The sequence below is a fragment of the Panthera onca genome, chromosome C1, assembly GCF_046562875.1.
Source record: "Panthera onca isolate mPanOnc1 chromosome C1, mPanOnc1 haplotype 2, whole genome shotgun sequence".
Classification (NCBI taxonomy): domain Eukaryota; kingdom Metazoa; phylum Chordata; class Mammalia; order Carnivora; family Felidae; genus Panthera; species Panthera onca.
In genome coordinates this window covers 213,467,664-213,479,093 of record NC_138346.1, presented here as the reverse complement: position 1 = coordinate 213,479,093, position 11,430 = coordinate 213,467,664, and the positions used below count along the sequence as shown (strand labels likewise).

The window sequence follows — 11,430 nt, the reverse complement described above, 5'->3', positions numbered from 1 at the left end:
AAAACTGGTTAGCATTCTGTCCAGACCCTCATGAAGTATATTGAGTCCAAAGATCTTAAAAAGAGCTTTCAAGATTTGGTAAAAAGTTCGGGGCTGAACTGGCGATGAATTTATTAAAAATTAAGACAATGTGAGGGGCGCCTGGGTGGCTCAGTCTGTTAAGCGTCAACTCTTGATTTCAGCTCAGGTCACGGTCTCACAATTTGTGAGTTCAAGCCCCGCACAGGGCTCTTCACGGACAGCGTGGAGCCTGCATGGGATTCTCTCTCTCCCTCTCCCTTTGCCCCTCCCCTGCTAATGTGAGAGCACACACACACACACACACTCTCTCTCTCAAAATAAACTTGAAAGAAATTTAGGCAGATGTGAAACACCCCCAGGGGAAGTGAGGTGTGCAGATGAACTTGGTCTCCTGTCCCAGCCAAGAGTGACGTTTATAGAGCTGTACTGGCACCCGTGCTGAATGTGGCCCGACCAAGATGATCGTTTAGTTGTTGAGAGTGTGGCTGGGTCAGGGAAGGGAAGAACGAAATCCTCAGCTTCCCTAGTGGAAAGTCAACAGATTATGACTGAAGCTGCCACGCGGAGAGGCAGTAACTCAGGATGCTCCAGACGCGAAGGCAAAGACCAGAAGCCTCGGCTGGAAGAGGTACACGCGGCTGCCTCTGCGAGAAGTGCAGTGGCCGAGGAGGCCCGCTATTTTCCTTCCAAATGGTCCACCTACTGGAATCCTTACACCGGAGCAGGGCTAGTTTTGCTAAATAAGTAAACTTCAAAGCTACGGGGTGCCTGGCCAGCTCAGTCAATAGAGCACGTGACTCTTGATCTCAGGGTCACGAGTTCAAGCCCCGTGTTGGGCATAGAGCTTAAAAAAAACAAAAAACCCAAAACTCAAACAAACAAAAACAAACCAAAAACAACAAACCAAAAACAAAACCCCAAAACGTCTTTATCCGCCATGCCACAGAGGGGGCCTGTTTGTGGCCCTCTCCGGCATTTCTGGGGCCTCGAGGCTCAGGCCACGTCTGCACCGAATGCCCCCCTTCTGCTTTGGTCCATTAGTCTGTGTCTACATCACACCCACCTCGATGTGGGGCCCAGTGCTAGTCCCTAACTAACGTGCACCCCTTCAAGGAGGCTTTATTAAAAGTTGGGTCAGTGGAGGGATTTATGCTGCGGACAACTTCAACGTCCAGGTGAGGCATTCTTGTTTCCCGATGGCCTCCCTCTTTCTACACCTTGGGGCCTCCTCTCCTCTTTCTCTGTCTGGATAGGCAATCCTGATTCTCACCTACTCAGCAAGCACTGCGTCACCTACACCCCTTAATGAAGCCCGTCATGGGTAAGGGCTATGAATGCTCCCATTTTACAGGCAGGGTAAGCAAGTCAGGAGCGGAGTGGCTCAAAGCCACAGAGCCAGCAGGAGGCAGGGTTGAGATTCAGGTCCGAGTCCAGAGCCCCTGCCAGCAGCATCCCTCGGGTTAACCTTGGGACAGACCTTCCTGGAGTCTGGTAAGATGGGCTGGGGCAGGAGGCACCCTGAGAGCAGAGGCCCGGTGATGTCCCTGCTGGGGCCCGAGGGTGCTTGGGCTGAGCTGCAGAGGCACGTGGGGCAGGCAGAGTGGAGTGGCTCTCAGAAGGCCAGGTGCCTGGTACCCCCCACCGTGTGCTGACTCGATGTGTGGCCCTGGGCAGCATCCGCCTCTCCTGGGCTCAGTACCTTACAGGCAGCTGTGAAGGTTTAAGGAACGAAGACCTGTGTTGGGTCAGGGCTTTGTAATTGGCCACCGTATCTTCTTTTAACTGACACTCTGCCTTGCGGCCCAGACTTGTCGTGACGCCACCTGGCCTCCCTGGGAGTGGGGAGACCTGGGGGAACAACGCCCATCCCCAAGCCTGGGTTTCTGGCAAAGTTAGCGATCAGGGGTCAGAAGGTGGTCCGGGTCCAGTGAGGGTGGGGGGTTGGGGTGCATGGAGCCCAGAGCAGGGAAGTGATCTGCCTGCGGCCGCTCAAGGAATTATCTGTGCAGCTGGAGGCTTGCTCCCCAACCCCGTGATGACTGCAGTTCCAAGCCCCTGAAACTGTTGGGTTTGGGGTAGCTGCCCAGGGCAGGTGCAGGTCAGGGGGGTGTTCTGGCATCCTTCCTCCCTGCTGGAGCCACTCCCTTGTCACCGCCCTGCCAAGTCCCCTTCCAGGTCAACTCGTCCTCTGGCAGTGCCTCTGTCGAGGGCAGAGAAGGCGGTTGGTGAGGTCGGCTTTTCCAAGGAGCAGGGCTCTTTCCTGTAGACCCTGAGATGGGGGTGGGCTGGAGGCCTCCCCCCTGAACCTGCACCGTGTTGTGGCTTCTCTCGTACCAGCAGAGCCTCAGTGCAGGTCATCGGGAAGGGTAAGGTGCCTGGGGCAGAGGATGGAGGTTCAGCACCTTGGAGAGGGGACAGTCCTGCGCCCACAGTCCTGGTATAGCCACCCACACCTGTTTTCTCAAGCTCTCTCAACGCTCGGGGGAACTTCTGGGAATTGACCACAGCACACTCACGGGTTGGCAGGCAGGATCGGAACCTAAGTCTGAATCCTGAGCCACGTTAGGGCACCTGATGTGCTTACACAGGCCCAAGTAACCGGACCCCAAGCGTGCCCCAGCCAGCTGCCTGGAATCATCTCCAGCATCTTCACCCCGATCCCCAGGATGGCACCTGACAAGCCTGTGAGTGACCCAAATTCTTCTGAGACGACAAAGCCTCCGAGCGGCCCCGCCGTGATCTTGTCAGCCCCACAGCCCCGGCCCCAGGGGTCTGTCACCTCTGTCCTTGTGGGGTTTGGTGAAGGAATGACTAAGGCAGTGTCTCAGGACAGATGCGGGCCCAGTTTGATAACTGCTGTGTCCCCCGGTGCCTGAGGTCGAGGGCCAGACACCTAGAGGCCCGACACTGGGGCCGGCTTGGAGCCTGCTACACAGGAGTGTCCAACCGTGGCTGAGGTGGCGCCCGCCTGGGCCCACTCAAGATCGGGGGACACACGATTCAGACTTTGTTATAAATACACGTGTTTGGTGAGTGAGGGTGACAGAAGGCGGAGAAGGTGCCGTACACAGCTGCCATAGGCTTGGAGGCTGAACGCCACATTGAGAGAGACAGACAGTCCGCCCAGCGGGGCAGGCTGGGCAGCATTCTGGGGCCTGTAACACTTGCTTGGTGGGCGCGCCGGTGGGGCAGGGTCGGGGGGGTCCTGTCCAGGGCTTGTCACACCCGGGCGCCCCGGAGGCTCCCTGGCCTGAGATCCTGGGCAGCACGGGCGGCGGTACCTGGGCTCAGCTCACATCATTCAGGGCCTGGGGGGACAGAAGGCCTCGTCAGGGGAGTGCTGGGTCAAGCGGGGGCTCAGGCGGACCCTCGGGAGGCCCCGGGCCCCCCTGCCCGCTCCTGCCAGCGGCTCACCTTGCGGGCAAACTCGGGCAGGACGAAGGCTGCCTGGTGCACGTCGGAGTTGTAGTATTTCAGCTGCATCTGTTCAACCTGCTTCCGTGTCAGCTGCTGCACGGGCTTCCGGAAGTTGGTGCCCTGGGGGCGGGGGACGGGGGCGTCAGGGAAGCGCCTTCGTGCCCACCTGCCCCCCTCCTAGCCCCAGGAGGGAGCGCAGCTCACCGGATTTTTGCTGCACAGCATGAAGCCTATCTGGCCGCTGGGGTAGGTGGGGATACTGCAGTAAGCGTAGGCCACCACAGGGAAGAGCGACTTGCAGAACTGTCGCATCTCCTTGATGAGGTCCAGGTGCAGCCACTGGCACTCACCTGGGGAGAGAGCAGGGCAGTATCAGCGCCGGCAGGCAGGGCCCCCCGACACTGGAGGACCCCCGCCCCGCCCCCGACGCCGGCCTGCTCACCCTGGCAGCAGAGGACGCCATCATCCTTGAGAGCCGTTTTCATGAGCTGGTAATAGGATTCCTTGAAGAGACTCTCCGCAGGGCCTGCAGTGGTGGGGACAAGGGACAATGGCTGAGACCTCCTGAGCCTGGCTCTGGCAAGTACCACCACTGCCCCTTTACACGTTCACAGCTGCCAAGGGGGCAGGGCCGGGATTTCAGCCCAGGTCTGTGGATTCAGAAACCAACCACAAAGAGAGTGCTTTTGAGGAGTGCAAGGATCCATTGTCAACCTGAGGAGGGCTCCATGTTTTCGTCCCATTCCTGGGCAGGGAGGTGGGGGGGTTCTCATTGCCATTTTGTTGGGGGACTCTCCACCCTGGGCCCTGGGTTGAGACTAGATCCCTGCCCTGATGCTGGCCTATTAAGACCAGAGAAGAGGCTGAAGAAGAAACTTAGGCCTCAGTGGGCCAAGACCAGAGCCCCACCCTCCTCTAGGAAATCAACCTGTGAACTTTGGGCAACAGCGTGGTCTGCCTCTGCTGAGCCAGGGCTGGGTTGGGGAGGTAGCAACCAAGACAGGAAAGACGCGGGACCCCCGCCTCTGGACGGTGGCTGCCAGGGGGGCCCAAGGCCCATCCCTCGCTTACCCATGGGGTCTGAGGAGTCAGTGATGATGACATCGAAGGCATCCTGGTTCTGTTTCATGAACTCAAAACCGTCACCCACGTGTAGGGTCAACTTGGAACTGGAGTAGCCCACGGCCATGCCCGGCAGGAACTTCTTAGAGACCCGAATGACGTCCTGAGGAGGGAGGAGGGACCGGGCTCTGCCGTGGGGGTTGGAGGCCCTCCAGCAGTCCCTCTAATCGCCCGGTCACTTGGGCAAGCCATTCATTTTGTGGAAACCCGGCTTCCACATCTGTAAGATGGGGGGCACTCTGGTACCTCCCTCTCAGTCATGGCAGGATGGCTCCTCTCTGCTCCCCGGCCCACATCCCACTGTCCCTGTTCTCTGTCCCCAGACCAAACTGTCCCTTCTGAGTGACTTTCTTGCTATCTCAGAGGGAGGTGAGTCCAACCTCTTCCAGGAGGACCTTCCCCTGCCTCCACGTGGCCAACTGTTTTCCATCCAAGCCTCAGCTGAAATCTACCTCCTCGGGAGGCCTGCGCTGACCAGCCTTCACCCGTGAGCTCTGAGCCTGCCTTTTCCTTTTACCCCCAGCTCCCACCACGCCTTCACCAGATCACCCTCTTAAGTCTCTTCCTCCCTGGAAGACCGACTCCAAGGGGGTGGGGACTGGACGGGTCCATTCACCACTGTGCCCCAGCATCTAGGACGATGGCTGCTGCGTACTAGATGCTCATTAAAAACAAGCTGAGCGTAAAGGGTAAACGCACGCACGAGTAGTTGGAACGCTCCTGGATCTTGACTTGAAAACCAGCTTAGTCTTACTAAGAGCCAGCATTGAGGCACACTTATTACGTGCAAGGCCCTTTACTACCCAGATCTTCTACTGAATCCTCCCAACGAAGAAAGAGGCTGAGCAAGGTTAAGCAACTTGCCCAAGGGAACACAGCCAAGTCCCAGGGCGGAGCTGGGACTTGACCCCAGAGCCCAACACTCACCTCATCAATCTCACACTGGACCACGGACTCCACGGAGGAGTGCTTCAACACCTCCCGCAGGACACCCCCGTCCCCACCCCCGATGATCAGCACCTAGGAGCGGGAGGAACAGTCAGAAGCAGGGCATCAACTGAGCATCAGCCTCACCAAACAGGCTCCAGCAGGACTCAGCGGCCTGGGCCCGCACGGGGCAGATACACTCACGCAAAACCATCTGAACAGGGTAGGTTTCTCAACCCCGCTGATGCACAGACCTTATTATTTCATCTGCTACTCTCAGCAACGCTGTCCTGCCTCAGGAACCTGGCACGAGGCGTCCCCTTTTCCTGGAAACTCCTCCCAGGGCTGCTGCGTCTTAAGCTTCGGGCCTCAGTGAGAAGGGTTTGCTCCTCAGAGGCTGTGTCAGCCCCCACCCTGTGAAGTGGGCCCGCCGCCACCCCCACCCAACTTACTCCCTTTGTGCTTGCTAACACTTTCTGACAACCATTTAGCAAGCAGCTGGGCCGAGCATGGGCACATCCATGTTCTGCGGGACACTGAGCAGTGGGCTTCCTGTGTGGGGGCTGAACCTTCCGGAGCCGGGGTACCTTGCGTGGGTTGGGGTGGCTGCAGAGGGGCAGGTTGGCTATCATCTCCTGGTAGGAGAACTCGTCCCTCTCTGTGCACTGGATGACGCCGTCCAACACCAGAACGTTGCCGTAGCTCTTACTGAAGGCAGGAGTGACAGTTAGGTACCTGGGTCCCCTGCAGTGGGGGCGATGTGCCCCCACTCGCCCTGGGTGAGAAGGATCTCCCCCGACCTGCCAAGGGGTCCCAGGGGGAAGTACTGGGGATGACACGTGGCAAAGCTGGGCAGGCAGGCCCGCCGGCTGGGGGGTGGGGGTGGACTCAGGGTCCCGGCTCTGACGTGTCCGGGACTGACACGTGGAGCGCGGCGCGTGGGGTCGGCGCAGACTCCGACTCCCTCCCCGCGGAAGAGGACTGCCCCAAACGGCGGCCCCCGGCCCAGGGAGACGGGGAGCAGGGTGGGGAGGGCATCGCGGCAGGGGACGGGACCGCGGGAGGGGACGGGCCTAGTTCTTCAGAACTTCTGACAGTTTTGCATGGGGAGGGGCGGGGGGAGAGACGGCCGGGGGCGGGGGGCGAAGTAAAGGGCGCAAGGCAGGGGTCGGGCAGGAAGAAGGGTGGTCGGGACGGAGATTCGGGTAGGAGGAATCCCGGCTGGCTTCGGAGCAGCGGGCAGCGGGCAGCGGGCGGTCTGGGCTGAGGGCCGCCGCAGGCGCTCGGTGGCGCGGGGCCGGGTGGGCGGTGGTACCTGCGGAAGACAAGGATATCCTGGTACCGCGAGCGCTGGTGGTGTAGCAGCTGCTCCACCTGCAGCGACAGGGCCTGGCCTGGCCACAGGCTGCACGTCTCGCGGAACCAGCCCTCGCGGATGTCAGCGGGGCCGAAGGCGGTGGGGCCGTCGGGGCCGGGCTCCATGGCGGGCGGGCGGGCGGGCTGCGCGGGGCGCGGGCCCGGGACTGCAGGCCGCGCGGAGCCGCAGCACAACGGGACCAGCTCCGCCCGCCGCCCGTGAGGCAACCTAACCCTGCCGGCGGGGCGGGGCCTGCCGGCAGGGGTGTAACCCAAACTCGCCAATGGCGGCGCGGGTACGGGAGTGCGGCGGCCCGGAGGCACCGCCCCCACCGGCGGTCAGAGCGCGCTCATTGGCTGTCGGCCCTCAGCGCGGTGTCAGTGGCTGGACGCGCTGTCCGTCCGCGGCAGCAGGGTAGTGCGGCCCGCTCCGAGGGGCCACGTGGGGACGGGCCCGGGCGGACGGGCCCAGGCAGCGGGGAGGGTTCCGGCTCTGGGCGAGCCGGGCCGGCGGCGGGGGTCGGGTCCGCGTCCGTCCCCGGGCCCCGCGCTGGCCGGGCGGTGCAGGCCCCCGGGCCCCGCCCCTTTCCCGGGGTCCGGGAGGCGCCGGGGGCCGCAGGGAGGGAGCGAGGGGGTGCCCGCGGGAGGGGAGACCGGAGCGGGCGTCTCGGGCCGGGCGCGGACCCTCCGAGCGCTGGGACGAGCGGACCGCCCGCCTGAGCCTTCGGTCTGCAGAAGCGGGAGCGGGCGGCTACACTGCAAGGCGCAGAGTTACGTTGTTGCGCCAGGGCGGACGAGGAGAGCGTAGCTCTCGCCGTGTCCCCAAATTTGGCTCCTTGTTGGACGGAAAGTGTGGCTTGTCGCCAGGCGCACTGTTTTTTTTTTTTTCCTTGAAAAGGACCGACTTAGCTCCCTGACTTAAGCGAGATCTAGCCATTTTCTCTCAGATTCTCCTCCGACCCATGAGCCGTGTGGCTGGCTGCTGGATAAGGAGTCTTTTTCGAAACGAGTTTCTAAATTTACGAGCAATGTCCCGGAAGAGGCCAACCCACGTATATTCGGCACCAAATAAGACTGGCACGCGAGTTTTTTTTAATTTGTCTTTTTATTTTTTCAAACAAACTGGGCTTTGCTCTTTGAAGGGGTGGGCGGGAACGTGCTGTTTTTAGGAAAATGTCAAGGAACTTATCTGAATCGCATTAAGCATGCTAATTACCAAATATTACATGCTAATTGCTCTACACGCATAGTTCTTTGCACGCCAAGGAAGGGAGCTGAAGCTGGTGTAAAACTACCGGTGGCATGAGAGGGATGTCTTTTGACTGACGTTTTGCGGCCTCCCCTCGGAGGTGGGAAGCATGTTCTCTGTAACCTCAGATGAGTAACAGGCTGGTGTTTACCAGCTGGTGCAAGCCTCAAGCCTTACGGCAACAACGTATCTTGGTTGGCTTTAAGCTCCTTTCACAGGGAAGGTGAGCCAAGACAATAAAAGAATTGCTAGGAGACGTCTCATACAAAGCCGTTTCAGGACACGAGGTCATTCAGTAGAGGGTCGCACAGCAGGTAAGATTCGGTCAACCCCTCTGTCCAGTTACTACAGGCTTGCCTGCGTTCAGTCCTGTACCGGGGTCATGGCATTTGCATCACAGCCTGTACAACCTCCGTCAAGACATTTGCACCTCTGAGCTCTGATCGCTTGTTTACTTCTGTGTCCCGAGGCAGACTGGAAGCTCCAGGAGACTAGAGCTGGCAGCACTGGGTAACAGGCTGAGTTGATGCTGGCGGCCTGGGCCCTAGTCCAGGCCCCTCGTAGTCAGCTGTCGCGGCTTTCTTCCAGGGACTGCACAGCTGAGACCAGACAGGGGCCCTGGCATTCCTGGGGCACTGCAAGGTCAGGGGATGGGGGGAGTGGAAGATCAAGTCCATCCCATGCCCCCTGTGAGCTGAACAAAGCTGCTCCCAGCATGTGCATCCTCACAAGAGAAGGAACATAAACGACATCTTATCGCCTCCGGTAGAGGAAGTGAAACCACGGTCTCCGCCTCAACACCAACAGGGAATGGGATCTCTGGGATGGTGTGTATAAGCAGTAGCTCAAACCTTCCAAGTTCAAAGAAGACAAAGGCCCTGAATAAAATACAGGCAGAAAAGTCCCTAGATGTACAGGACCATGATCCATCCCATAAATGCCACTCGACTTCAGATCACGAGGAGGAAACACAGTGGTTCTGCCAGAAGTGGCCATATTGTGGAGCCCAGTTATTCAAAGCAGGTAGGGAAGACCAGGATGGAGGCAACCAAGGTACAGCACGAAATGTTTCCCCGAATTCAGACCAACGTGCATTTAAGGTTCCGTTGTCATGCGTCACTGTCTAGCGGGTCAACTATCCCAACCTGTTAAAGTGTAGATAATATATAAAAAGGGGGAGAGGGGAGAGGACAGAGGTGGGCGACTGGCCACTGTCCAAGGTGGAGCTTCAGGGGGACCGCCGTGGGAAAGGTATGTGTGTCTGTCACCGGAGACTTTTAGCAGCTGGCACCTGAGGCACGTTTTAGGCACTGTGTTCGGCCAGGCTGACAGCTGTGGCCATGAGTGGGAATGAATTTGGCCACCGCACGGTATTACTTGGTGAAGATGTTTATGGCAAGCTGACCAAAGTGCCACAAAGAGCAGCACGCCTCCTCGAGTGAAGAGCCCTCCTCATAGATCCTCTCTCCGCCGCCAGCCCGCTGACCCTGCAACCTCACTCCTCCAGAGCCCAGGCGCGGTCCTCCGCGGTTCCAAATCACCGAGCCTTTCCTCCGCAGGCTTACCCATCCTCCCACGGCCTTGGGGATCCACGTGCTGTCCCCATGGCTTGACACATCAATGAATGGAAATAGAGCTGTTCTCCAAACATCCCCAAGGTTCAGGTCTCCATCCCGTGGCTCAGGAGTCCTGGACTTGTGGTTTCAGGGCCCGGCCAAGTTTCAAAAACCCATCTGGGGACTGACGTTCAGGTTTTGCCAGCTCTTTCTTTTGCAAGGAATGACATTTAGAAAGACCTCAACTAGTACTACTGTTCACGGTCCCCATCTTTTTAGAAAACAAACGCACCGAAAACCATTGCCACAAAGACAAAACTAATAAAGATAATTTCCAAGTGAAGGGCAAGGAATCGTTTTAGCCACGGAAGAAGCTGACACACGGTCTTTGTTGTTCTCGTTTCCCCCTTGGCCTGCGTGCGGGAAGCCCACTGCGGCCCGCTAAGCGAGGCCTGGGGCCCACCACCCCGCTTACCATGGCGGTCCTCAGACTTAGGCCACTGTGACAATCACCCGGAGAGTTTGCCGAGCCCGGCTCCCGAGGCCGCAGCTCCAGCCTGGTTGGCAGCTGTGGGGTGGGGCCTGGGTTTCTTTGTATTACAAGGTTCTCTGGACTTTCTCCCTTCCTCTTCCAGGCCCGACCCAAATGTGCCTTTCACGAAGTCTCCTCGGGCCATCCTCAGTAGAAAATGATTGCTCACTCTTAAAAATTCCCATCTGTCCATTTTTTAGTCGCAGGGATTCTGAGATTTTGGGGGAGACTGCTTATTGTGCCTCACTGTCCATTCTCTCCAAACTGCATCAGAATCCTGGACTTTTACGGGCACGTGGGCACGGAAATGACTTTCCCAGTAGCCCTTGCCGTGGCATGTGACTATAGGCCGGCCAACGGGAAGTGGAAACGGGCAACTTCCACGTAAAGAGAGGTGGGTGTGCATCTCCCACTCCTTCCAGCTGAATGGAATGCAGATGTGATGGATGGAGCCATGGCAGGTCCCCGTAACCCATGCGGTGGAAGCCCTACGTTCCTGTTGAGAATGGCAGCGCCATACTTAAGTGCCAGAGGGAGGACTGCAAAGTTGTCCCACTAGCTCTGGACTAACTAGGACTGAGGAGAGAGGAAAAAGACATCTGCTTTGCTAAGCCACCGACAGTTTGGCTTTTCTGTTGGTTGCGACCGCTCCAGTCCTGACTAGGCCAGACATCAGCCCATTTTGGGCCTGGGCTGTTCTTCGCTGTTCTGCCTGACTGGCTGCTCCCTGGCAGTGCGCCTGCTTTGGCTTCACGGCCCCTCCGGGGGTCGCACACAGCCAGCCCTCTCGATGATCTCTTGGGAAAAATTTCTATGAACATACGTTCTTTGTTTAAGTAGTTGTGAAAACAAAAATGATGGTATATTTTGTGCCTTCTTGGCTTAATATCCCATCTCGATATTAAAATCAAATGGAATTCTGAAGAAGTTCAATGCTCCATTATTAAGAAGAACATAAAAATGCAAATATACATGTTCAATAATGGTGCTTAACTAGAATGAATTTTGGAATGAGAAAAGATGGAAACTTTAAAGGTGAAAAACTGCAGAAGCATAAATCCAAGTTTGGAAATGAACACACACATAGTAGAAAGCCTTTCTACCAAAGCGTGAAAGCTTATCTCTGTGTGGTAGGGTTACAGACGATATAATTGTTCTCTTTTCCTCATTTCCTACAGTGAACATGCTATTACTTTTTTAATTGGGGAAGTTAAAAAAAGGGGGGGGGGGAGACAGGTACAGGGAAGAGA

General features: G+C 57.9%; 1 protein-coding gene across 1 annotated transcript; it reads right to left on the bottom strand.

The window, feature by feature from the left end:
• Positions 1 to 3,020: 3,020 nt before the first annotated feature.
• SRM (spermidine synthase) lies at positions 3,021 to 7,090 on the bottom strand. The gene is made up of 8 exons (XM_060622603.3): positions 6,803 to 7,090; positions 6,075 to 6,195; positions 5,488 to 5,580; positions 4,510 to 4,663; positions 3,881 to 3,964; positions 3,643 to 3,788; positions 3,436 to 3,558; positions 3,021 to 3,329 (listed from the first exon to the last, which is right to left on the bottom strand). The coding sequence occupies exons 1-8, from the start codon at positions 6,967 to 6,969 to the stop codon at positions 3,309 to 3,311; spliced, it is 909 nt and encodes a 302-aa protein (XP_060478586.3). The 5' UTR covers positions 6,970 to 7,090; the 3' UTR covers positions 3,021 to 3,308.
• Between the last annotated feature and the right edge of the window lie 4,340 nt (positions 7,091 to 11,430).

Bases quoted from the DNA above. Each gene is read 5' to 3' on its own strand.
- SRM (XM_060622603.3), bottom strand. From the start codon at position 6,969: ATGGAGCCCGGCCCCGACGGCCCCACCGCCTTCGGCCCCGCTGACATC. The intron at 3,965-4,509 runs GTAAGCGAGGGA...CCACCACTGCAG, and splicing joins TGACTCCTCAGACCCCATGG to GCCCTGCGGAGAGTCTCTTC. The intron at 3,789-3,880 runs GTGAGCAGGCCG...CTCTCTCCCCAG, and splicing joins TGGCGTCCTCTGCTGCCAGG to GTGAGTGCCAGTGGCTGCAC.